General features: G+C 40.3%; 1 protein-coding gene across 7 annotated transcripts in view; it reads left to right on the plus strand.

Annotated features, from left to right (window-relative positions):
• Window positions 1-1,238: 1,238 nt before the first annotated feature.
• The window catches only part of MBOAT2 (membrane bound glycerophospholipid O-acyltransferase 2), a 148,262-nt gene continuing 124,843 nt past the window's right edge, over window positions 1,239-24,657 (plus strand). For 5 of the 7 annotated variants that reach the window (XM_078350002.1, XM_078349999.1, XM_017964568.4 and 2 more), the window contains exon 1: window positions 1,480-1,666. Coding sequence is in view for 1 of the 7 variants with exons in the window: in XM_017964568.4 (XP_017820057.1) it covers window positions 1,592-1,666 (75 nt within the window). In the remaining 6 variants the exon portion in view is untranslated. Of the gene's footprint in view, window positions 1,280-1,479; window positions 1,667-24,657 lie in introns of those variants that run through there. The other 2 variants (XM_035273286.3, XM_054245237.2) reach the window with 1 other exon arrangement.

The raw sequence follows: 24,657 nt of genomic DNA on the forward strand, positions 1-24,657 counted from the left end.
TTTTTTCAGAGAGACAAATGGAAGCCCACAGACTGACTACTAAAGCAGGTGTATTTTTATCTGTGCTGTCTTCTTATTCAAGACTCTAAGCTAGTCATCAAGCCAATGGTGTAACCGACAGCTGATGGGAATTTCTGGAATGTGTGTGAGAGAGAAAGGCCCAGTGGTAATGTCTGATCTGTCGAGATTACTTGGATTCCAATCTACTTATCAGCTGTGTGCTCCTGGGCACATTATGCAACTTTTCTGTGACTCAATTTCCTTGACAGAGGGTGTGTAATAGTATCTGTTTCACACAGTTATTGTGAGAACTAAATGAGCTATTCTATCAACAGCATTATAGCTGTGGTTAAACTCTCAGTAAACATTAGTTATTTCTATCAAAGTTAAACTTCCAAACCCTTGAGTCTTGATTTGTCCTCATAATTGTTGTGGCATTTCTCCTCTTTTAAAGTCTTCTGAACCCAAGTTGATGTTTGCATTTTAAAGGCGTTCAAATGGTTACTTCTACGAAGTTTGGGGCAAATGGATTATATATACACACGTGACCTGCCAGGGTCTGTAAGCCTGGCGGACTTCAACAGTCTGGGGGTAACTGCGCTCAAGAGGATAAAGGGATGCTTCGAAATTGCCTTTTTCAGGAGGAAGGTGGGGCCTTCAACGAGGGCGGCCGGCTTCCAAAGAACTAAACTTTCACACAGCAAAGGGGAGCCGGTCTCCCTGCGCCCGCCGGCGTCGAACCCAGGCCCGGCTCCCATATAGCCCAAAGGCCCGGGTGAGGCTGGAGAGCGACGAAAGCGTCAGACTTCGAGGCTGCTTTCAGCTTTGGGCTTTCACCGGGCAGTCTCACAGACAAAGGGGCTTCTCAGCCAGGTCGCTGTTTTGGTTTGTCGTCCTCCCAGCCCTCACCTTGGTCCCCAAACTTCCCCCTGGGCTGGCTCGGCCGCGTCCCTCACATCGCCCCTTTGGCCGCCACCCCGGGACCCTTTGTTGTCTGCCGTCCCTCCTAGGGAGGGGTGGGGGGCTGCGACATTCCAGCGAGGAGAAACCGAGGGGTGCGGGGCAAAAACGCTCTTCCTCGCTCCCACCCGAGGAGCTCGCCCCATGACACTGGCCAACCGCCCTCCGGCAACAGCCCGGGCCGCGCCTCAGCCCCCTCGCCCGGGTCCTCGGCACGGAGGAGGCGCGTGGCGCGGCCGGCGCTCTCTGATTGGCTGCGGGCGTCGGGGCGCCGCGCCGCAATTGGGCGGCGCAGCTGTCTGGAGCGAGAGCGCGCAAGGTGGGGAGGGGGCGCTGGAAGCTGCTGGAAGTCGGGCGCGGGGGATGCGGCGGGGGCGCCGGGGCGGGGACGGCGGGGACGACGACAGGAGGGGCCGCGCCGGTGCAGGGCGGTTGGGGGCGGCGGCGGCGGCGGCGGAGGGGGAGGTGCGAGCCGGGCGCCGCCCCCGGCCCCTCCCCGGCCCTCCCTGCTCCGCGCTCAGACAGCGGGCGGCCCAGGGGCGGGCGCGTCGCTGCATCCCCATCCTCGTCGTTGCCCGGCACAGCGCGAGCGGGCGAGCGGCGCGGGCGGTCGGAGCGCCGAGGCCCGGCCATGGCCACCACCAGCACCACGGGCTCCACCCTGCTGCAGCCCCTCAGCAACGCCGTGCAGCTACCCATCGACCAGGTACCCCGAGGCGCCCCGGCGCCCGGCGTCGCGCCCTTGCCGCCCCTCTCGGCCGCGGTGCCACCCGACCGGGGGCCCCGGGAGGAGGATGGGGGCTGGGGCCGGGCACCCGGTGCCCCCCTGCCCACCGCTCCCTGTAAGGGAGGGGGCACCAAGCCGGTTATTGTCCCGGAGCCCCCTATCCCCGGTGCGCCCCCAGCCCCCCATCCCCGGGCCGGGTTGGGTGGGCCGGGTGTTGTTGCCAGCGACAACCCCCGGGAAGGGTGGTCGTTTGGGCGTGCGGGTGTGCATGCGGTCCTTGCCCTCCGCGGCAGCGGCGCTCGGACCCCGTGGTCGGGTCCCGGGGCAGCCCCCGGTGTGCAGGGACCAGGGTGTAGACAGGGTGCGGAAAGCTGCCCTTTGGGGAGGTCGGTGGTGCTGCCTGCCCCGCGCGCGGCTCTGAGAGACCCCCGGAGAGGCTGATGCTTGGGTCTGGGTGTGCAGGGGCCCGGAGACGGCGTCGATAGGTGCGAGGGGCCCGGAGAGGCTTAAGCGCTACTGCACTTTGGGGACAGTTTGCGTTGGAGTGTGGTTTAAGAGAGACAGAGGCAACAGTTTGGGGGAAGGCAGACAGGTTACGAAGAAAAGTCAGAGGGAGTTAATCCCAGGATTCTGGCTGAGAAAGTTGCAACCTTGTCGATAGATGCAGCCACCGTACCTCATGGCCCAGCCCTAAAAAAGCTCTTGACAGTGTCTAGGGAAGGGTGGCATTTAAATGAGGCCAATCGAGTTTGATGGTTTAAGGAGCCTACGGATTACTGAGAAATAAACAGCATTGTGATGGAAAAGCAGCGCCATTTTACTCAGAAGAGAAAGTTTGGAAGTATTTTGTTGTGAGAGTGAGATTTAGGGAAATTGTTGATGGGGTGGGGGTATAGTTAGGTGATTGCTCTAGCTCCAGGCTAAGGGTAGTTAACTTTGGAAATTTTGCTTACAATGATTTCAAGTGTACTTAACCTGGAAGTGTTTGTTTGCACTTTACACGGGATCCTGGTTCACTGTCTTGAACTTGAAGGTGCTGCTGTCATTTAGTCCTCAGGGATTTCGTTTCAATACAGGGTTCCTTTTTGTCCGGATGGCTTTTCATAGCAGCAGTCTGGAAACCTGACATTAGGTTACTAGCTGCCTTGTGCCATACTATTTTAAATAAAATCAACTTAAGTATGTCGAAAGGGTGTTAAACAATTGTGGCTTCTGTTGAAATCTCACATCGCAGTCATAATTTCTGGGTGATAAATAGTAAAGTATCTATCCCCATCTATCTTGAACAACAGTTCTAATGTGTGTCATGCTAATAAAGTGTGGTGGTGAAATTAATCGTGTATTTGAAGAAAATATTCTTCTCTCTTTATTAATAAATTGACCAGAATTTAGGAATTTTCATCCTCGGCCCTGTGGAGGATTCTCGCTGACGTTTCCACACTGGGGTGCAGTGTATGACCTTTCAGCATATCACACTCCTCCCTTAAATAGGCTGCTGCCAGTGTATCAGCAAATGCAGGGTGGGTGTCTGTTGAAAAGTTCCTTGCTGATGAGGAGCACGGGAGATAGGTTTATACATTTACATTTCTTTCAGAGAGACGTTCTCTTTTTCTCTCCCCCCTTTCTTTTCCTCTCCCTCCATGTCTGCCATTGCCCTACTCGTCCCTGCCATGGTGAAATATTTTCTTCACTGTGCTAGTAATACCTATTCATTTGTATAATGCTTATAACTGTTTAACTTGATTTGATATTAATGAACTCATTTAAACATCCAGAGAAAGTTCTTTTCAGTACTGAAATAAGCAGGAGAATCAAGGGAAAGTGACATCCTTCTTTGTTAGCTAAAGGTCTTGAGTTGGTACCTTGGGACTACTCTAAGTTTGTACAGCCATGTATACTGCTGACTTTGCATATAGCACAGTCGCGCACTGCATGGTGACATTTTGGTAGTCAGACAACGTATCCGATGGTGGTCCCATAGATTAGAACAGAGCTGAACAGTTCCTATTGCCTGGTAAAGCTGTAGTCGTCATGTTGTAGCACAACACATTACTCATGTGGTGATGCCAGTGTAAACAAACCTACTGTGCTGCCAATCCTATAAAAGTCTAGCACATAAAATTATGTACAGTGCAGAATACTTGATAATGCTAAGTGTGCCACTGGTTTATGTATTTACTATATTTTTTATTGTCGTTTTAGAGTATACGCCTGTTTATTAAAAAAAAAAGTTAACTGTAGAACAGCCTGAGGCAGGCCCTTCAGGAAATAATCCAGAAGGCATTGTTATTATAGGATATAACAGCTCCATGCATGCTGTTGCCCCTGAAGACCTTCTAGTGGGACAGGATGTGGAGGTGGAAGACAGTTATATTAATGATCCTGACCCTGTGTGGGCCTAGACTAGTGTTTGTGTTTGTGTCTTAGTTTTCAATGGTTTTTTAAATTAAAAAAATTTTAAAAGGAAAAAGCTTATAGGATAAGGATATAAAGAATATTTTTGTACAACTGTACAATGTGTGTTTTACTCTGTTATTATAAAAGAGTTAAAAAATTAAAAAGAAAAAAATTACAGTAAGCCAAGGTTAACTTATTATTGAAGAAAGGGGAATATATTTTATAAATTCAGTGTAGCCTAACTGTAGAGTGTTTATGACGTCTACAGTGGTGTCCAGTAAAGTCCTGCGCCTTCGCATTCATGCACAACTCACTCACCCAGAGCGACTTCTAGTCCTGTAGGCTCCCTTCCTGGTGAATGACCCATATGGATGTACCATTTTAAATATTTTATGCTGTATTTTTACTGTATCTTTCAAATGTTTAGATACATACTTACTATTGTGTTAGTTACTCCAGTATTCAGTACAGTATAGGTTTGTATCCTAGGAGCAATAGGCTGTACCTTCTGGCCTAGGTGTGTAGTAGGCTATGCTATCTAGGTTTGTTTAAGTACACTATGGCGTCCACACAGCAACAAAATTGCCTAATGATGCATTTTTCAGAATATAGCACCATCATTAAGTGACACATGACTGTATTTTGAGTTATTTTCTCTTTGAACAAGTCTTTAAAATATTGAATTAATATCACACAAGCCTTAACTTTTCATAGTGATAATAAATTGTTTCTTTGAAGCACCTAAGAGTTGACTTTCTTGTTGATGAAGCTGTTGAAATATCTTAAAAAGCTCATTTTGTAAAATTAGATGACTAAAGTCATTTACCATTTTTAAAATTGAGCAAAATAGAAAATTTTTATAATGTAAGTAATTTAGTCCAAGTTGAGAGAAAGCTAACAAATTTTTTATAATCTGATAAAGTGATTCAACAGGAAAAAGACAAGTCAGGAAATGAAAAGTGTAAAAATCCAACTTGTTAGTATGTTAATTTGGTATGTGCTAACTAACAATGTTTTGAAAAATTAGGAAATTATAAAAGCAGTTGTTTGATGTCAGAGTAAGAGGGACTTTAGTGTAAGGAAAACAATTAACTTTTTACTAGGTAAGTGTGGAAATTCTGAGATGATGGAAATTATTGGTCTGCATGGAATGTAAGAATGCACCTTGCAGGGCAAGGTAGCAGAAAGGAGGAAGTGTTTTGGAATTAGGCTGAGGCCAGGGAAGAAAAGAAGCAAAAGATTTTGCCTTAGACTCCTGGGTGGTTTAATTTTTACTGAGAATTCCAGAGTGACCTTGAGGTAGCCATAGTATTTGTTCAATAGGCCTTAAATTTAAATAAAAATACAGAATATATTATCAAGTGAGGTTACACGATGCTCTAAGATGGGAAGTATCTGGCATCTGATGTTTGCCTTTCTAGACCTTGCTTTCAGAAGACTTTATTTCTGGGGTAATGTTTGGTAGGTGGTTATGATTAAAGGAGTGTATGGAGAAGTGGGTTTTGAGGAAGGAATTGGACTGAGAAAGAGCTGTGCCAAATGTGCTATTTAGACAATGTAAGGAATAATTGAAGGTATTTGTGTCCTTTATTATTAATTGTCACTGATGTACTGGATTTTTAAGACTCAAAAACAAATACCAAAATGAAACAAGAAAATAATTAAATGTCCCAGATCAACCTATTTTTTAGTGTTTTTTTTTTTTTTTTAATCTTAACATATCATATACTCTATTACATCGATTTGCCTAACTCCAGATTCAGGTTGCTATCCAGCCTTTTCCCTCTTTCTCCCTCCCTGCTCTTTCTTTCCTTTTTAACACTTTTCTGTCCTTATTTCTCATCATGCTGTAATTACTGCTATGAAACTAGAGTAAATTTCCCTAGTGATGTGATATCCAGGATGGCATACTTGGCAGAAGGCCAGTTAGGGATGAGGCTGGCCTGTATAAAGTCATTGAACAGCCATGTTTAGGGACAGGGGTCATTGTTTTAGAGATGATGTGCTGAATTCTGGGCAGGGAGGGGGCAAGATGGAGACTCGGGATATTTTGAAAGGTTTGGAGGGGGAAGGGGAAGGAGGAACGGTTATATGTTATTAATCCTGCAAAGTCAGATAATAATTATAACGTCTAACACTTAATACAGTTTTCAAAGCTGTTTCACACAGATTATACTATTTAATCAAATCCTCACAACACCTTGTGAAGTGAGATAAAGTTCAAGGCCTGAAGTATTTAGCTTCATGGGTGTGTGTGTGTGCACGCATGTATGGTTTTACCATTTGAATAATAAAGGTCAATTTTAGTTTATAGTTTTAATAGTATATGGCAAATATTTTTGGTAGATCATTGTTTTAGATCTGAGCTATCAACATATTTTGGAGGGAAAGGTGGAGAGCAACAGCTTCCTACAGGCCCCTGAAGTCAACACTGAAGGGCTAGGGGTTGTGGTTGACACAGAGAAAATGATGATGTGTGTAAGGGAGAGAAAGCAGTGTGGGCTTATGAGATCTTTATTTCCTTTTTGAACAGTTCATTGACTGATCCTTTCTGTATTCCCCCCCCCCCCCGCACTGTGCAGATAACCAGTGACGTGAAGTTGATGTTAGGGAAAAGAGTAGTTTAAAACATTAACCTCTTTAATCTTCCTGCAGGTCTGTACTGTGATGAATTCCATTTTATAGATGAAGAAACAAGTGAAGTTCTCATTATTGAGCCTTCTTAAGAGTATAACTTTTGGAAAAAGAAGGTGAATGGCAACAAAACAAGCAGATCAAAGATTTATTTTAAACTTGCTATTTGAATACTGTAGGTTTAGAACATCAGTATTTAACTCATTTGTCTCTCCTGTTTACTTTTATACTCATAATGAGCGTTAGACTTCATCATGAGAACACTGAAATACCCAGTCTGTTGTGGATGATTCCTTTTCATCAGGAAGGCATATGGGACTGAGAATATCGAATCTTTATCTTAGCCCCTGTCAGTTAACAAGTTTAGATATGTTACTGTACGTAAATGAGTTTCCTCCTCTATGTGTGTTGGGCTTAGTTTTAAAATTCTATGATTCTCTGTCTTATTAACTGATGAAGCTGCCCAAATTCTTTTTGGTCCAAGTTGGAGAGAGAATAAATAAAAACTTAGAGGAGGGGCTGGGTGTGGTGTCTCCTGCCTGTAATCCCAGTACGTTGGGAGGCCGAGGCGGGTGGATCATGGGGTCAGGAGTTCAAGACCAGCCTGGCCAAGATGGTGAAACCATGGTGATAATAGTAGTAGTACCTACTTGTAGGTTACTGTGAAGATTGAAACCATAATTGATGTAAAATGCCAGGCTTCTAGTAGATGTTTGATGCACATTTCCTCCCTCTTTATAAATTATGAGATTCCTGGAATTTATTTATGTTTTTATTTTGAGAAGTTAACATCTGTTCATATGTATTTCATTTTTAATCTTTAGGACTTCCTTTTTAGGAAGAGAAATACAAGGCTTGGTTCGGTCATATGCCCACACAGTGGTTAAACTAGGATTAAAATCTAGTTTTGAATTTGGAGTCAAAGGTGGTTTTTCTGCTTCCTTACTGCTTTAAGAGCTCTTTGTCTCCCTGATTTAAAAACGCTTTCTATGTTGTTACTGCCCCTGTAAGTACAAATAGGCTTCATCTCTGTTTATTGGCCTCTCACTTCTCCTATCCTCTCATCTCCTGCTAGGGTCTCCTTCAGATGACAAGTTGGAGCTTTGGGGGAACAGAATAGAGAGGAGAGTGGATCTGGATTGCATTTAAATGCAATCTAGAACATTAGGGTTACTTCAGTATTACTTATTTCTCTACCCAATGAATACAAATAAAGACCCTTGTCAGACTCCTTTATGCACATTCTTATTTTGTCTCTTTATTCTCAGTCATGGATTTTGAAAGCATAGTTGATTTCCTAATTCCAGTTCACTTTTAAAACCATTATAATCAGGCTTCTGTCTCTGACACTCGCAGCCACATCCAGTGGCAAATGTTGAGACACGCAGCACTCATCACTTACTTCTTTGCCTAAAACTCTTCACAGCTTCCATGTTGCTGAGCCATTGCAGTGCTTTTTTAAAGTGTGGCTCTGAGACCACTTGTGTGAAAAGTCACTTGGAATTGTTATTAAAAATATACATTCCTAGGCTCTACCCAGTGAGGGCCAGGGAGTCTGCATTTTTGACAGGGCTCCTACTTACCCCCACCTCTGACCACCATCACAGATAAGAGACTTGGGCCAAAGTTTTAGGCTCTCCATATTATTAAAAGTTTATTACAATGGAATGTATATTTTTAAAAGGCTTATATTTAACACATTAACATGTACCCACTGAAATATAAGGCAGTGCAGTTGTGCTGTTGACAATATAGTCACAAGATTTGGGAAAAATGAAATTCATAGTGCCTTCTGCTGTAGGCAGTTTGAAACAAGACAAGACTAAAGCTGGATGATGTACATATCTCCCTTCAATCCTGTCACTGCGTCTCTGGTGACTGTTTATATAATCTCATGTGTAGAAAATCTTGAAAATCTAGATTTGGGGTCCTTTCTGAATGGGAGGCCTGGGCCAAGTGTCCCTTTTGGCCTGCGCTGTGAGAGAGCCTGCTCCATCTGATTCTTTTTCCCCTCCTTTTACAATTTTACTTGTTTATTTATTGAGATAGGCTGGAATGCAGTGGCTCAATCTTGGCTCATTGCAACCAGTAGTGAGATTGCTGGATTATATGGCAGTTCTATTCTTACTGTGAGATTACCTTTGAGAGCCTCTATCTGATGGGGTAGGCTTAGAACCTTGGAAGAAGGGCTTATTCAACCCCCTACCCCTGGCAAACTGTCACACTCTTTCCACACATGCGAAGTAAATTGCTTAAAGCCATGTATGCAGAAGTGGTGAGCTGGAATTTAAATCCTGGCTTTCTGCTGCTTGAAGTACTTGTATACTCAATTACTTAAAATTCTCCTCAATACATTTTCTGTCTTTTAACTCCTTGCCTTTGATTAAGCTGTTTCCTCCTGAAATCCCTGCTACACTTTTTGGCTTGACAGATCCATATTTTTCAATAAGTCAGCTAAAGCCTGTGCTTTCTTGATGAAGCGTTTTAAGATTTGCCCTGTCCTTTCCTCCCTTTTTGGGCATCTTGCATGCATGGTATGTTCATTCGTGCATGCTATACCTACATGCCCTAAGTATTTGTAGTACTTCTGCCTTAGGCTTCAGGCCTTCCAGCTGCACTGATGACTTGGGACCCCTTCAAGCAACTGTCTCATATCCTGTGCAGCATTTATGTCCTGAGGTCAGTGTTCTATAGGACTGAGAGAAGAGAAGAGGCCCTTGGTAGTCCTGCCCCACCTCTCTCCTTTGCTCTGGACTATCCAGCGTGTCCCATCTCTGTACAGCAGAAACCCAGTGTCATCCAGTTCTTTCTTAGGAAGGAGTTAACGGCAAGATTCCACGTGCAGTCCTGGCCCCTCTCTGCTGGCTTCTTGTCTTATGTGAATCTCCTTCCAACTCCAGGAAGCAGTGCTATGAGAGTGTGCCTGATGTTCCCAGGTGACTGGGCCACCCTGTCGGTTAGGGCCTTCCAAACAGTCCCCTCGTGCCTTGCTATAACACCTGGAGCATTGCGTTGTTTTCCTTGCTTTACAATTCTCCTTCCCAAACTAAATTCCTTAAGAATAAGGACCTCCGCTTACTCAACTTTGTGTCCCGTCTACTTAGGACCATTCTTGGTGTGGAGCATGTTTGGAGTCCGCAGGGCTGGTATGATGAAAGCGTAGACTGGCTCAGCTTCTGACTGTCTCTTGTTAGCCCTGTGCTTGTGGCAAGGTGCTGATCTTTTATTTGCTTTAGTTTCCTCGTCTATAAAATAGGGCACCTGGTAGGTCCCTCCCCACAGAGTTGTGATTTGCACCAAACAGACGATGCACACAGAGACAAAACCTGGTGCTTTGGGTGTTACTGATTTTAAGTGCCTTGCCAGGGCAGGGCACTGTGCTGTTAAAGGCTTCGTATTCTTCAGAGTCTAGGAGAGTGTTCTCTGTCATCCCTCTTACAAGGAGTTGAGTGTCTCATGTATGCCAGGTGGTATACAAGACACAAGGTACAGCGGAGAAAGTGATTGCAGTAGAATGCAGTGATTTTCAGACTTGCAACACCACAGCTCCTTAGAGCACTTATCCTGGTAGCAAGGGCCAGGTCCTGCCGAGGAAGTTAGGAAGGCCAGATTCTGAGGGTGTGGTCTAGTTGGGTCACACTGGGTGCTTCCAGGGGACTTTTCCTGGGAACTGTGTACTTTCCCTGTCTTGCACTGGTACTCACGCCTCCTGAGCCAGGTAGAAGGGGTTAGGGGTTAGGGGCTGGGGAATCTGTGGACATTCACTTTACTGGCTGACAATCTTCTCCACAGACTGAGCTCCCCAAATTGGGGTCAGGTCACTCTGCAGCTGTGCTCTCTTGCAGCTGGTCTGTGCCTCTTACTGCTGTGGAGTTGTGAGCATTTTGATGTGTTTGGTGGTTAGGCTCATTGAAGGACTATGCAGCAGGTCTCTCTTAGGTAAGAAGTGAGTGATAGAAACCTTTTTGGCTGACTATTTTTTTCAAATGGGTTATTTAAAAGGAAGATGAGGACATGCAAATCATTGAAGAATTTTTGGGGATTTTGGCTGGATTATTAAAAAAGAATTGAAGATAACTCTGGGAAGTACCAGTATTCTCAGCTGGATGATTACAGTGTCAGGTGTGGTTGGAAAGAGAAGCTTTATGAGCGTTTTAATCAAGAGATTCAGATAAAAGAAGCCTGCAGTTGCACAATTGTCTTTATCGATAAAGAACAAAGGACTGCCACTTTCAGTGTCCTTTTAGTAGGGCTCTCCAGAAAGACTCCTTTGAGATACCTCACCCAGCCTCCATGTCCTTCAGCCATCCATCCAGTCCAGGGAAGCCTGGCTTTTGGGCAGCAGCAGATGAGTCATCGACAGATCCTCCCAGAGAAGCTCAAAGGAACAGGTAAACTTGTGTCCCCTTGGAGTGGGGAACGCTCTGAGGAGCTGGGCGACCAGCCGGCTGCCAACCCTGTGGACCACATTCTTCTGGGAAGTCCCAAACTCTGACCAGCATGCCTTGCTTCTGTGTAGGTACTGGACAAAGATGTAGCATCCCAATTTAATCCATTATCTTATAGAAACTTTTTTGGGTTTTGGAGATTTTCTGTGCCAGACTTAGGTGTTAGTGGAAGGTCAGAGTTATACATAATATATAATTTTAGATGTATTTAAGTTGTTCAATTATATGTATTGTATATATTTAAATAGGTAGCTCCCTGCTTATATAAACACACAACATTCTGGTTCTTTTAATTTTCTTTTTGAAACTAAATTACAGCTAAAACTACAATACATACAAGAAAAACATCTAAATGACACTTCCCTTGTTAAAACTGAATGGAGAGGCCTAGGTGCAGTGGCTCATGCCCATAATCCCAGCACTTTGGGAGGCCAAGGCAGGAGGAATCCTTGAGTCCAGGAGTTTGAGATCAGCCCGGGCAATGTAGTGAGACCTCATCTGTGTATTAAACAAAATGAATGAATGGAGAGAGGTGCTGCCTTTTACAGAACAAGTAGCTCCAAAACCATTCATCTACTGGGTGCTCAATAAATAGTAATTAAAATTGGATGTATTTAATTGAACAATATTAAATTTCAAGATAGATGGAAAGATGTGCATTAAAGGGCTAGAAATTAATTATATAGATGAAAATGACTTGAGACCAGATGTATATTTTATTAACAAGTCCTGGGAGTTTTTGTTTATTGTATGGTATTGCTTAGTTGACCAGATCATGGGGTTAGGTGAAGTAGCTAATGCCAACCTGGTGGGTACCAGGGAAGGAACATGAATGTAAAGGCAGATGCACGGGTTTTCTGAGGTATGGACAGCAGGACCATCTGCAAGCCCATGTCCCGTCTAAAGGGAAAGCCCCTACCCACTTTGCTAATGGTGAACATAAAGGAATGTTGGCTTGGTGCTGCTAAAGCTGATTTGTCAAGGGAAGATGGAAATTTTGATTTTTTTAAAAAATATGATTTAAAAAAATTTGGGTAACATTTTAAGTTTTCTCTAGACTAGATTAGTTTATTGGCCACCAGGAATTAGGTAGCAGTTTCTGTTACAGTTTATGGTATTCAGTCCAATCTGAAGTACACTTGTGTTCTGAGACTTAAAAGGAACATTGACAAATGAGATTATAACCAGAGCGGGGCACTGAGGACTACAGAATGCTTGGAACCCATGTCAAGCAGTGGTTGAAGATATAGTTCTTATATTTCACCATTTAGTAATTTTATCCTTAAATTGGCCAAAAGAGTTTCACATTTTATCTTACTAGTTCTTTTCATTTGGAGAGGATCACATCTTGGAAATATTTCCATCTTGAAAGTCAATACCCCATTACAGTGGAAGGTTGGAATTTCACACTGCTATCATTTTATCCTTTTTGCAGATCCAGTATTACTATTATTAATTGGTTTACATCGTCAAGGCTATTTTATGGTATATGACATTAAAGAAATGTCTAGCTGGAGGGGAATAAAGAAATACTTGGAAAGGTCTTGATAAGCCCATGTCAGTTTTTCAGTTTTCCTAGAATGTGTATTGATTTTTGGCCAAAATGTTTTGTTTTGTGATAACTCTGGAGTTACCAGCTTTGGAGTTTAGGTTTAATCTGCAGGGGGCTTCACTGTGAGTGTCAGCATGCCTTTACTAATACTGACACAGCTGTTCATATTAGTTGCATCCCAAGAATAGCAGTGACAGAGATTTTTGGGTTGTAAGTAGAGCCAAGAAGATGAACGTAGAGGACAGGGTAGAGGTTTGTTGAGCTAGTACTTAATATCTTTGGAGATAGCTAAAGGGTCCTTAGTATAAGCTTGTAATGTTGGGTGCTATAATTATAGTCCTTGTATATTTCCTGTACGATGAAACTATTTATGTCTTCACCTTTTGTTCTTGGAAAATACTTTTAAAGCCACATAGTAAAGGAAAGTTTTGGTAAACTTGGCATCAAACATTGAGCCTCTGAATGGAAATTCTGATATACTAATCAAAATTAGAGAGTGGATTCTAGGTATTGTGGAACTGTATCGTCTGTTGCAATTTTTATATGAATTGAGGGAACTCATTTCTAAGGACTCAGTTTCTTTTTAAGGTACAGAAAATATAAATTAATGGAGAAATATTCCAAGAAGGTTTTTGGCATAGACTCAGAGTTTTACTTTATAGGATTATAAAGTGATCTGTTAAATAATTTATAACGAATATTGCATTGGGAAGAAAACACTTCAGTAGATTTAAAAATTCTTAGAAATTAATATTAAAATTCTTAGTATATTAAAGATAAAAGGATGTTTGTACCATGTCAGCAAAGAGAAAATACTGGAATAGTGCAGCAACTGGACTTGGATTGTTTTCCTTTTTGTATTTTATAGAAAGCAGGAACCACTACAAAGTAACATAAAAATGTTAAAATACTTTCCCTATTTTGTCTCTATCTCTAGATTTGATAAATGTGTGATATTGGAGTTTAGCTCTAGTGAAATGAAGGAAAAAGTATAAATTTTCCTGGAATTCTGGAGTAAAAGCGCAGCTTCTAGTTAAGGAAACTGCAGTGTAAAGAAGGGACAGCCAACTCATTCAGTATTTATTGATTGCCAGGCTTTTTTCTAGGCCTCAAATTTCAGAGAGCAGAGGGTCGAGTTGGCAGGGTTTGATGATACAGTAAATGAAAAAACAAATGTATTTCATATATGTAAATTATAGTGACTAAAATCATGGGTTCAGGAGTCAACCTGTGTTCCAGTTGTGGTTCTGCAATGTAGCATCCCTTACAAGCAGTGTGAGTTTATCTGGGTGCACAAGAGTGTACTGTGTAATGAGTACTCTAGAAATGGTAGCTATGGCTGCCATTGCACCTTCTGTGCAAACTGCTTGTGTGAAATAAAATTTTCCCTAGGAGACCTCAGGTGGTGGTCGTCTGGCTTGTAGTTGAACACTTATGCTGGTGCAGAGCTTGCTCCCTGTTAGGGCAGCCAGCTTCATTTCTGGATAGTTGTACTTGATAAAGAGTTTGTCATCTATGTGTTTGCAAACTTTCTGGAATAACCCAAAAGTGGTGTCAATAAGTCCAGTTCTTCATGGTTACCTTTCAGAGAATTGGACACTTGGACGCTTCCTATGGTTTTCGCATGGCTGGCTTATGAACAACTGCTTATTCATACATTAGGCATCAGTAGCCCTCTGTCTTCTACTATGAAATCCATGGGCTCATGAGTCAACGTTTCTAGCTCTCATGGGATGATGCAGCCCCACATCTTGAAAGTTCACTTTCTAAGTTTTGTCCTCTCTAGAGTTTTGCAGTGTTGGTATACTTATTTGAAGATTTATTTATTTATTTATTTGCCTCTATTATTTACTAAGATGTACTGAAAATAAAATGGCTAATTTAGTAATAAGCATGCTCTCATAAATGATTCTGTTGAGCAATGATAGAACCCATGAGGCATGCCGAGAATACCATTTCTTTAGATGCAGTAGACTCATTTGACATTAGCTGGCTGATGGTGTGTCAGATGTGAGAAAGGAGCATAACTGAAGGACACAGGTGGCGTGCTTAATATGTGTTATCTAAGATTGCATGAAATAGGGGCTCATCAAATCACATTTTGGGTCAAATGTCTAATGATAGTGTTAAAATCAACATTGAGTTAAAGCTGAATATCAGCCGGGCAAATCTCAAAGATTTGTCAACTCCTGAAAATGATTGACAGTGGCATCGAATCATTTCTGCAAACATGTGTTTCTTTTCATAGATTCAAAACAATAGGAACTATCTTACTAAAACATTCTAAGACTTAATTTCAGGTTTGAGTAGTGAAAACATTTGTTTTAGATACTCCAGTTTTCTTTAACACTTTCATTTTTTCTTCATATATCTTATATATTTTTATTGTGTATGATTTATTATGGATATTATCATGCATGAATTTAGGATTTTTTTCTCCTTGCAATATTGAGATGTCAGAGGTAATTATTGGTCTTTGAATTCATTCTCAAAGGATGTGTAGAATTCACAAATGGCGCTTCTTTTGTGAAAAAAGCTATTTTTCATTAGTTGAATGGAATTAAATAACTAACAATCAAATACAGTTCCTAAGGGTTATTTTGTTTAATGTTGGCACACTAAACAAGTTTACGAATAATATATTATGAAATAATCAAATCTTTTAATGATTTCTTAAAATAACTGGCTCAAAGGATATGTTCTTCCAAAAGTTATATAATGAACCCTTTCTCTATACTCACATTAACTCATTTGTTTCCCTGTTCTCAGTTATTGTATTTCATTCTTGTAACAAAATAAATATTTAAACTGATACAATAGAAATATATAAATCATATAAAGTCATTTATTAACTGTACACTCCAAGGTAACTGTAGAGTGTTTATGTGTATTTAAAAGTTGATGTTCATATATTAATAAGTATGAATTACATGCAGTTTTTGTATTTTTCATGTTACTTTGTTGATCAGAAATGATGGTAGTTTAGGCTCTCAGGTGGCCACTGACCTCCACCAATTTAAGGGTGCTACAAATGACCAGGAAGCTGACATTAGGCCAATGGCCTTTTGAAGGCCAAGACCCCAACCAAAGCAAAATAGCGGGGATTTGGGCTTAACAAAGGACAAAGCCAAAGTTCAGTTCATCTGTATTTTAAAAAGTGAGGTAAAATGAAGTACTTCATAACTAGTTTTTCTTTTATAACATGCAAATATGTTTAACATTTTTGCATTTCTAATTTCATTTGTGTTTTCAGTAATGTGTTATGTACCTACTGAGTTTAGTTTGTATATTTCTCATTTGATTTAGAAAGTAATGCATCTTTATCATATAAAACTTGTAAAATAAAAAACATATAAACAGAAAATTTCAAAATCACCCATTACCCTTCACTCCAGAGACAGCTTTTGTTAATATATTTTTATTAACGTGTGTGTGTGTATATTGAAACAAAATTAGGCTCATATTGAATGTAAAATTTTGTAGTTTTCCACCATATTGTGAGGAAGCTCAGGGCATATAAAGATGCCTTGTGTAAGAGTTTGAACCTACAGGCCCAGCTAAGTGCAGATGACAGCCAGCATCCATTCTCTGACATGTGAATGAGCAAGCCTTTAGATATTTCCAGTCTCTGGCTGATGCCAGATAGAGAGACAATGAGGTATCCATGCTGAACCTTGCCCAAATTCCAGGTTCCAGGGCAAAAGAAATGTTAGTGTTTTCAGCCACCAAATTCAAGGTAGTTTTTAGGTCATCAGAGTTTTCATTTGGCAATCATATGTTTTTTAAAAATTTTAATCAAATATAATGTAAATATGGTGAAACGCATAGATCTTAATTGTATTGTTTGATCAATTTTGACAGATGTGTATACTTGTGTAACTTATATCCTGTGAAACCCTTGTAAAGGTGAACATGGTGGTCCGGAGTAAGCAAGCTGTGTTAGATGAGTGGAAGAGACTGGGAGGACTTTGGTCAGAATATAAATACGATAAGAAGCCATCAGATTTTTGAAAATATACTTTTAGTTTTAGAATAGTTTTAAATTTGCAGAAAGCTGTGAAGATAGTACAGAGAGTTTCCATATACTCTACATCCAGTTTTTCTTCTTGTTAACATGTTTCATCAGTATGGTCATTTGTCACAACTAGTGAAGCAATATTGATACATTATCATTGACTAAACTCTATACTTTATTTGATAGATTGCTTTATTTTTACTTAAGGTTAAGCTCTGTGTGTGTTAGCTGCCATAACAAAAACCATAGACTGTGGATTAAACAACAGAAATTTATTTTCTTACACATCACAGACTGGAAGTCTGAGATCCAGGTGCCAGCATGGTTGGGTTCTGGTGAGGGCTCTCCTTCCATTGTGGGGTGTGCTCACATGGCCTTTTCTAGATGTGTTCTTGCTGAGAGAGACAGCAAGCCCTCTGTGTCTCTTTTCATAAGGGCACTAGTCCAGTCAGTTCAGGGCCCTACCTGTACAACTTCATCTAACCCAAATTACCTTCCAAAGGCCGCATCTCCAAATGCCATCACATTGGGGGTGAGGGCTTCAACTTATTAATTTTGTGGGGACACAGACATTCAATTTATAGAGTCCTTTTTGTGTTCCTGGATCTTATGCAGGTTACCGTATTTCTTTTTTTCTTTTTTTGAGACAGAATCTTGCTCTACCACCCAGCCTTGAGTGCAGTCTTGCAATCATAGCTCACCACAGCCTTGACCTCCTGGGCTTAAGTGATTCTCCCACCTAAGCCTCCCTAGTAGCTGTGACTATAGGCATGTGCCACCAGGCACAGCTAATTTTGTATTTTTTGTAGAGATGGGATTTCACTATGTTACCTAGGCTGGTCTCAGAAGTGATTAGCCTGCCTCAGCCTCCCAAAGTGCTGGGATTACAGACTCAAGCCACCGCGCCCAGCTCATATTGCATTAGTCATTGTGTCTCCTAAGCTTCCTCTGGACTGTGGCAGTTTCTCAGACTTTTTTTTTTTTTTTTTTTTTTTTTGGTGACCTTGTCAGTTTTGAGGATTACCTGTCATGGATTTTGTAAAATGTCTCCAGTGGGATTTATCAAATTTTTTTCTTACGGTGAGTCTGTGCTTATGGGTGTTTGAGAGGAAGACCACAAAGATGAAGTGTTATTTTCATCATATCATTCCAAGGTATGTACTTTCAGTGTGACTGATGACTGTTGATTTTAACTGATCACCTGGCTGAGGCGGTGTCTGTCAGATCCATTGTAAAGTTTCTCTTTTTACTCCCACTTTCCATATTGCACTCTTTGGAAGAAGCAGCCTATGCATAGGGGTAAGCGTAAATGCTTCGAATGGAGGAATTAGCTACTCTGGTTTACCTCTGAAGAAGCTTTCATTACTATGTAGACGGCAAAGTTGAATCAGGGAGAGGCATTGGCTTGTGGTCACAGTAGTCTAGGCTTGGTGTCGATGGTAATGGGGGGTGTGGTGAAAAGTGGCTTTATTTGGGATATACTTGAAGGTAGAACTGATATGACTTATTGGTGGATTGAGTGTGGGTATGAGAAAAAAAGAAGACTCAAGGATGATGCTTCCTAAGTTTTTGGCCTAAGCAGCTAGGCAGATAATTGTGGGGAGCTAGGGACAGGGTGGGAAGGACAGGAAGAGAAGTGCCTTTTGGAGCATGGGAAGAGGTGGATATGAAAGGTTTTCCACTGGGCTATGTTAAGTTTCAGATGCTTGTTAGACTTTGAGGTATAAATGTGTAGACCATTGAAAATGTGAGTCTGGAGTTCAGGGTATAGAGCAGGGCTCAAGATTCTATTTAGGGGTTACACATTTTATCTTTAAAGAATTCCATTTATTTTCAGGATAAGAATTTGGTTTGATAGAATAAAGAGCCTGTGGTAATTTGATTAGAATGATGACAAAAATTTAAATCAAACTGTTTTCCCCCCTGAAAACATTATGAGTACAAATAAAAAAAGTTAAATGTAGGTGATTTTTCAGTCATATCAGTGTGGACCTTTCTGTGTCTAACCTGAGTCCCAGCTAATATAGCCAGTTGAGCAGTGGAAGATTCAGAACTTGATTTGCATGTCTTAAAGCTGTTGAGAAAAGGAACTAGAAATTTTAGTTTTTTTTCCCCTAAGGAATTATGTGCATATATTTTGAGGCTTACATTTTTTTTCTTAGAGGGAAACCAGTTAGGAGTGGGAGGCCTCTGAGCAAGCTGCATTCTGTGTAGCTGCCAGCTTCCGTCTTTCTCCAGGAGAACACTGGCCCTCAGCACCTCTTTCTGCTTCCCCTTTTTTAGACTAATGGGGATGACTGGCTTTCCTGTCTGACTCCTCCTGTTTTGGTGATGAAGATAGTGAAGCTAAAGGATTCATATTATTTGGCTCCCTATTTAAAAGGTAGCTATATAAAATTAAATAAAATTTGGCCAGTACCACTTAGAACTTTAAATCATTATAGAAATTGATTCATTATTATTTAGAAAAGAGAATTTTAAGTTAATAATATTGGGAGAATTTATGTTTTTTTCTTTTCCCTTCCCTCCCTTCTAGTTATTTATTTATTTATTTTTAGAGCTTTTTGTACTAGTACATTCTCCCTTTCCTGAGGAGTTGGTTTTAAAAATTAGATTTGCAGGAGATTGTACGCTTTTAGAGGATGATGAAAGCCACTTGCACTCCAACTTAAGGAAAACCCATTTAAGCTCCCGGTGTGCCTTTTTTAGACCCCATTTCAGAGAGGAATGACTTCTGGAATATTGTGTTCATTTCCTTGCTTTCTTCATAGTGTTAACCACAAATGTATGCATGTATGTATGTGGTAATAAACATGAAATATACCATCTTAACCCTCTGTAAGTGCACGGCTCAGTAGTGATAAGTATATTCACAATATTGAGCAGTAGATCACCAGAACTTTTTCATCTTGCAGAACTGAAGCTGTATATTCATTAAGCAACTCCCTCTTTTCCCCTCATTCCTCCTGGCCTTTTGTTTCTATGAAGTTGATTGTTGTAGATACTTCATGTAAGTAGAAACCTATAGTGTTGGTCTCTTTGTGACTGGCTTAATTTCACTAAGCATATGTTTTCAAGGTAGTTTATATTTTCATGTATGAGATACGTTATGGGACCTCATAAAAGCCAGAATTTTTTTCCTTTTAAAAACTGAATAATATTCTATTCATAGTTCTTAATTTCTGTGTGATTGAAATTATAACATTTTATTCATGATTTGCGATATTTTTGTACATAGTTTAGGAAAGTCTTCTGTATGCTGAGATTGTAAAGATATTTTCCTATATTATCTTTTTTTAAGAAATAATTTTTTTATTTTCAAACAATATTAAACTCACAGAATAGATACAAGTACAATTTAGAGAACATTTTCTTGACCCATTTGAGAGTAAGTTGCTGACTAATGTTGCCCCATCACTTCTAAATATTTTTGTGATATTTCCTACAAAAAAGGACATTCTTCTGTGTAATCTCAAAATGATCATCAAAATTAGGAAATTAATAAATTTCTGTCATCAAATCTTCAGACTAAAGTTTTACCAGTTATCACATCAAGTCCTTTGTAGCAACAGGGTCCACTGCAGAATCTCAGTTGCGTTTAGTTTGCATGCTTTTTAGTCTCCATAAGTCTGGAACACTCCCTTTATTGAATTGAGAAGGATTCCTTTCTCTTTTGTTTTCTGGAAGGGATTGTGTAAAACTGGTATTAATTCATTTTTAAACATTTGATAGAATTCTCTAGTAAAACCATCTGGGCCTAGAGATTTTTTTTTCTAGGAGATTTTAAATTCCAAATTGTTTTGTTAACAGTTATAAGGCTATTTAAATTATCTATTTCATATTGGGTGAGTTATAGTAGTTTGATCTTTGTATGGAATTGGTGCATTTCACCTAAGAAATTTCCATTTTAGCTAGTCTGTATGCAGTTTTATTCTACCTTATTTTATATAGACATATTTGCAATGAAAATACAATATGAATTTACAAAAATAAATGTGTATTTTATATCTGTATCATATAATTTTGTATCTGTATCATATAATTTGGATCAAGTTCTAGATGCTGCCAGTACTTCAGTGGCAGGCTATATTCTGCACAGATGGGAGTCTCAGTGACCTGTAAAGTCATTTCAGAGTTTATTATGCATGAGTCTCTCTGACCATGCAGATAGTTGTACTGTGGCTATACTGTGCAGACACCTTATTCTATTTCAATTTTTTTTCATTACTTATTATTCAAAACAGTGTGATGCAGTGAAATCAGATTTGTTATGGTCCCTGCCCCCAGGTTGCTTAGAGTCTTTGAGGGGTTATGGAGAAGTAATTAGGAAATTGGAAATCAGAGTGGTTTGTGTTCTGATGAGGAAGGACAGGTCCTTATGAGAACACAAAGAGGCGCTTGTTTTATTCTCCTCTGCATCGCTAGCACCTGGTACAGTACTTGGCACATAATAGGTTCTCCTTAAATCTTTGTCGAATGAATGAATAAATTCAGAGGTGGATTGACTGCATGGTCACTTTTGGGGAGATCTTAAGTCTGAGCTAAGTTAGTGATATCCACTGGAAGTAGATGGATGGAGGGAATTCTGCCAGGTGGGTGCAGTAGTACCCAGTGGCCTATAAGCAAAGAAAGCTTAGCAATCTAAACAGTTGTCTAGAGCTATTTGCAAATGAGAAGTGGTTTTCAAGAGTGATTACAGATGAAAGGCTAAGAAAAAGTGACTCTGACCAAAGTCAGACATACCTTAGGAATAATGCTTTCCAAATGATTGAGAAATACTTTTTTTTGTGAAGTGTGGTACAGCTTTCTCTAGGCCTTATCTACTAGATCTTTGCTCTGAAACAAAACTTTCCTATGCTATAAATATGTCTGTGATAAATCACAAGTTGACCACTAGTAATGGTGGGCCATATGTTAGCATTTCATGTGCTAGGTACTGTATTGAGACCCTGCCATGGGTTATCTCACTCAATCCAGATAGCAGCCTATCTGAGAGAAAACTAAACCTGGGCTCCCACTTTATAGAAGTAATTAAGGTTTGGGGAAGTTGAGTGGTGTGTACCCAAGGTCACTTAGGTAAGCCTACTACTCATGTTTGGATCTGAGTCTGTCTGTCTTCATTAACCATTGAGTTATGTGTGCTCTTTCCAATGTTGCATATGTCTTTTTATTAAATAAAAAAGGCCTGGAATTTAGTTTTGTGTATAGATCTTTAGAAAGTTCATCGATTAAATAGGGAAATAGTTGGTAACGAAATAACATATTAGGACACCCTTAAAGCAAATTACAGAAACCCACTTCAGCTAGCCAGCATGGCTGGATGCGGATAGTCCAGCAATAAATACTATGTAATTCGTCTCTGTCTTCCCCTCCTTTCTTTCCTTTCTGTTTGTTCCTCCCTCCTTATCCCACTGCCCCACCCCTCTCACATTCAGCTTTTCTTCAAGTGTTGGCCCATTCCCTCCTGTCATAGAAACAGGTCATTTGAAACCAGCTCCACTTGTGATCCTGGGAAGGGAGAGCATCGTCTTTTCTGAGGCTCTGGTAGAAACGTCCCAGGAAAGACTCTTGTTCCTGGGGCCTGGGGCTGTGACAGGACCATGTGAACTACATGGAATGGGGCTCTTGGGGGTGACAGCATATCCTTATTTCATCTGACAGCATATCCTTATTTCATCTTGATGAGATGTATTTGATGGCTGAGAGCTATAATTATTATGCAAAGATAATGCACAGTATATTTTAATAGCTTTATCAAGATATAATTCACGTACCATGCAACTCACCCATTTAAAGTGTACAATTCAGTGGTTTTAATGTACTCAGACCTGTGCAACTATCACCACTGTCTAATCCACAATGTTTTCATCACAAAAAGAAACCTTGTACCATTAACAGTCACTCCCCATTTCCCCAAATCCCTCAGCCCTAAGCAACCTCTCATTTACTTTTGGTCTCTATAGATTTGCCTATTTTTATGTAAGTGGAATCATACAATATGTGGTCTTTTGTGTCTGGCTTCTTTCATTATCATAATGTTTTCAAGGTTTATCTATCTTTGCACATATCAGTGTGCATTTCTTATTATTGCCAAATAATATTCCATTATATGGATATATCACATTTTATTTATCCATCCGTTGATGGACATTTAGGGTGTTTTCACATTTTGGCTATTATGAATAATGCTGCTGTGAACATTTTTGTGGAAGTTTTGTGTAGATTTAAGTTTTCAGTTCTCTCATGTATATACCTAGGAGTGGAATTCGGGGAATCATATGATAACCATGTCTCACATTTCCAAAGTGGCTGTACCATTTTATATTCCCATCTGTAGTGTGTGAGGATTCCAGTTTCTTCATATTCTTGTCAATACTTACTATCTTTTTGATTGTAGGCATCTTGATGGATGTGGAGTGGTATAATGCATAATATTTTATAAAAAGGTTGTTTTGGTTTTTAAACACTTGCCTGTTTACTTTTTTTTTTTTTTGCCTTGTATTGGGGCTCTGCCAGTGGGCTCTGAACCTGTTCCGCCTCAGTCCAGCTGGCCAGGTAGGCAGACCACGTTGCTCAAAGGATCAGATGTGCATGTTTGCTTATTTTCTTCTTCTTTATAAATTGTATAATCTACAAGTGTAGATAGGGATTGTTCTTATTTTCATATTAAGAAACTATGGCGTAAAGAGGTTGTAAATGCTGGAGGTTACTTGGTCAGGGCTGGAACAAGGATTTGTCTTTAGGGTTGATTGGGTGGTGGTGAGTTGCTTGCTTCAGATCCACTGTTGTCAGCCTACTGTGATGTGGTAGGTGTATTCCTATGGCACACATTCCCACTTGTGTTCACTGTGTTATATGTAGTTCCCACAAACTGGTTGCATATCTACTGCTTTTTTTCTTACAAATTTGAGGGCAAGAGTAATGTTTTAGGAATAATTTTTATTAAAGTATTCACAAACTTGACTACTTTAATTTTCATTAGTATAAATTACTTGCAGCGTACCAAAACTGAGCTACTTTTCTATGATTGATGATTGCTGCCTTTGACTACTTAATTATGGTGACTTTATCAGCTGTGTAGGGCTATTTAACATTCACCTTGGGGTTGGTATAAAATGTGATATTCTGGCAGGCTATAGTCTGGGATGCACAAATGGTTTTCCATCTGCGGCTTCCTCCCTAGCCATAAAGCAGACAGTGTTGTTAGGTGTATTAGTAGTGGAGTCTGTGTATCAGGACGCCATGTTGAGTCTTGCGTTGTCAGCACAACATGAAAGAATCTATGTTGATCACACTTTATGCAAGAATCTATGTTGATCTCTTGTCATTGATTTGCCACATGTCGCTGTATAGTTTGGAAGTCAAAAAGTTGTGATTTAGAATTACTGTTCAGCTCACACTTAATATTATAATGGCATCAAGCAATAGCAAGAAGAGATAACACATGTTGGCAATACTCCCCTAAATTTGGAATAATACAGTGATCTGCATAAGATAAAAGGAAACATGAGCTTGCATATATCTAACAACACATACTTGCTAAGCTGATAATGTGCTGGGAATAGGTGTGGGGGACAAGATGAACAAAACAGATAAAAATCCCTGTTCTTATAAAATGTATATCCCAGTGATTATGTTATTGATTTACTAGAAGATCATTCATCGTGTGTGACATTGAGGCAAAATAATCTATTGTGATTTTTTGGTAGCAGTGTCTGAAAACTTAAAAATTCTAAAAAAGAAAAGTAAGAAATTAAAAATGCCTAACTAAATTGGTTCATTTAGTGCATTATGTAAGCGATTATTGGTTAAATATCCCAAAGGCAAGATACCACAGATCCCAATAGAAGCATTAAAAGTTAATACTTTTTATATTGACCTGATCCTTCTTTGAAAAGTATACTATTTTAGTGTGAGGCAGTGT

Source organism: Callithrix jacchus, chromosome 14, assembly GCF_049354715.1.
Source record: "Callithrix jacchus isolate 240 chromosome 14, calJac240_pri, whole genome shotgun sequence".
NCBI lineage: Eukaryota > Metazoa > Chordata > Mammalia > Primates > Cebidae > Callithrix > Callithrix jacchus.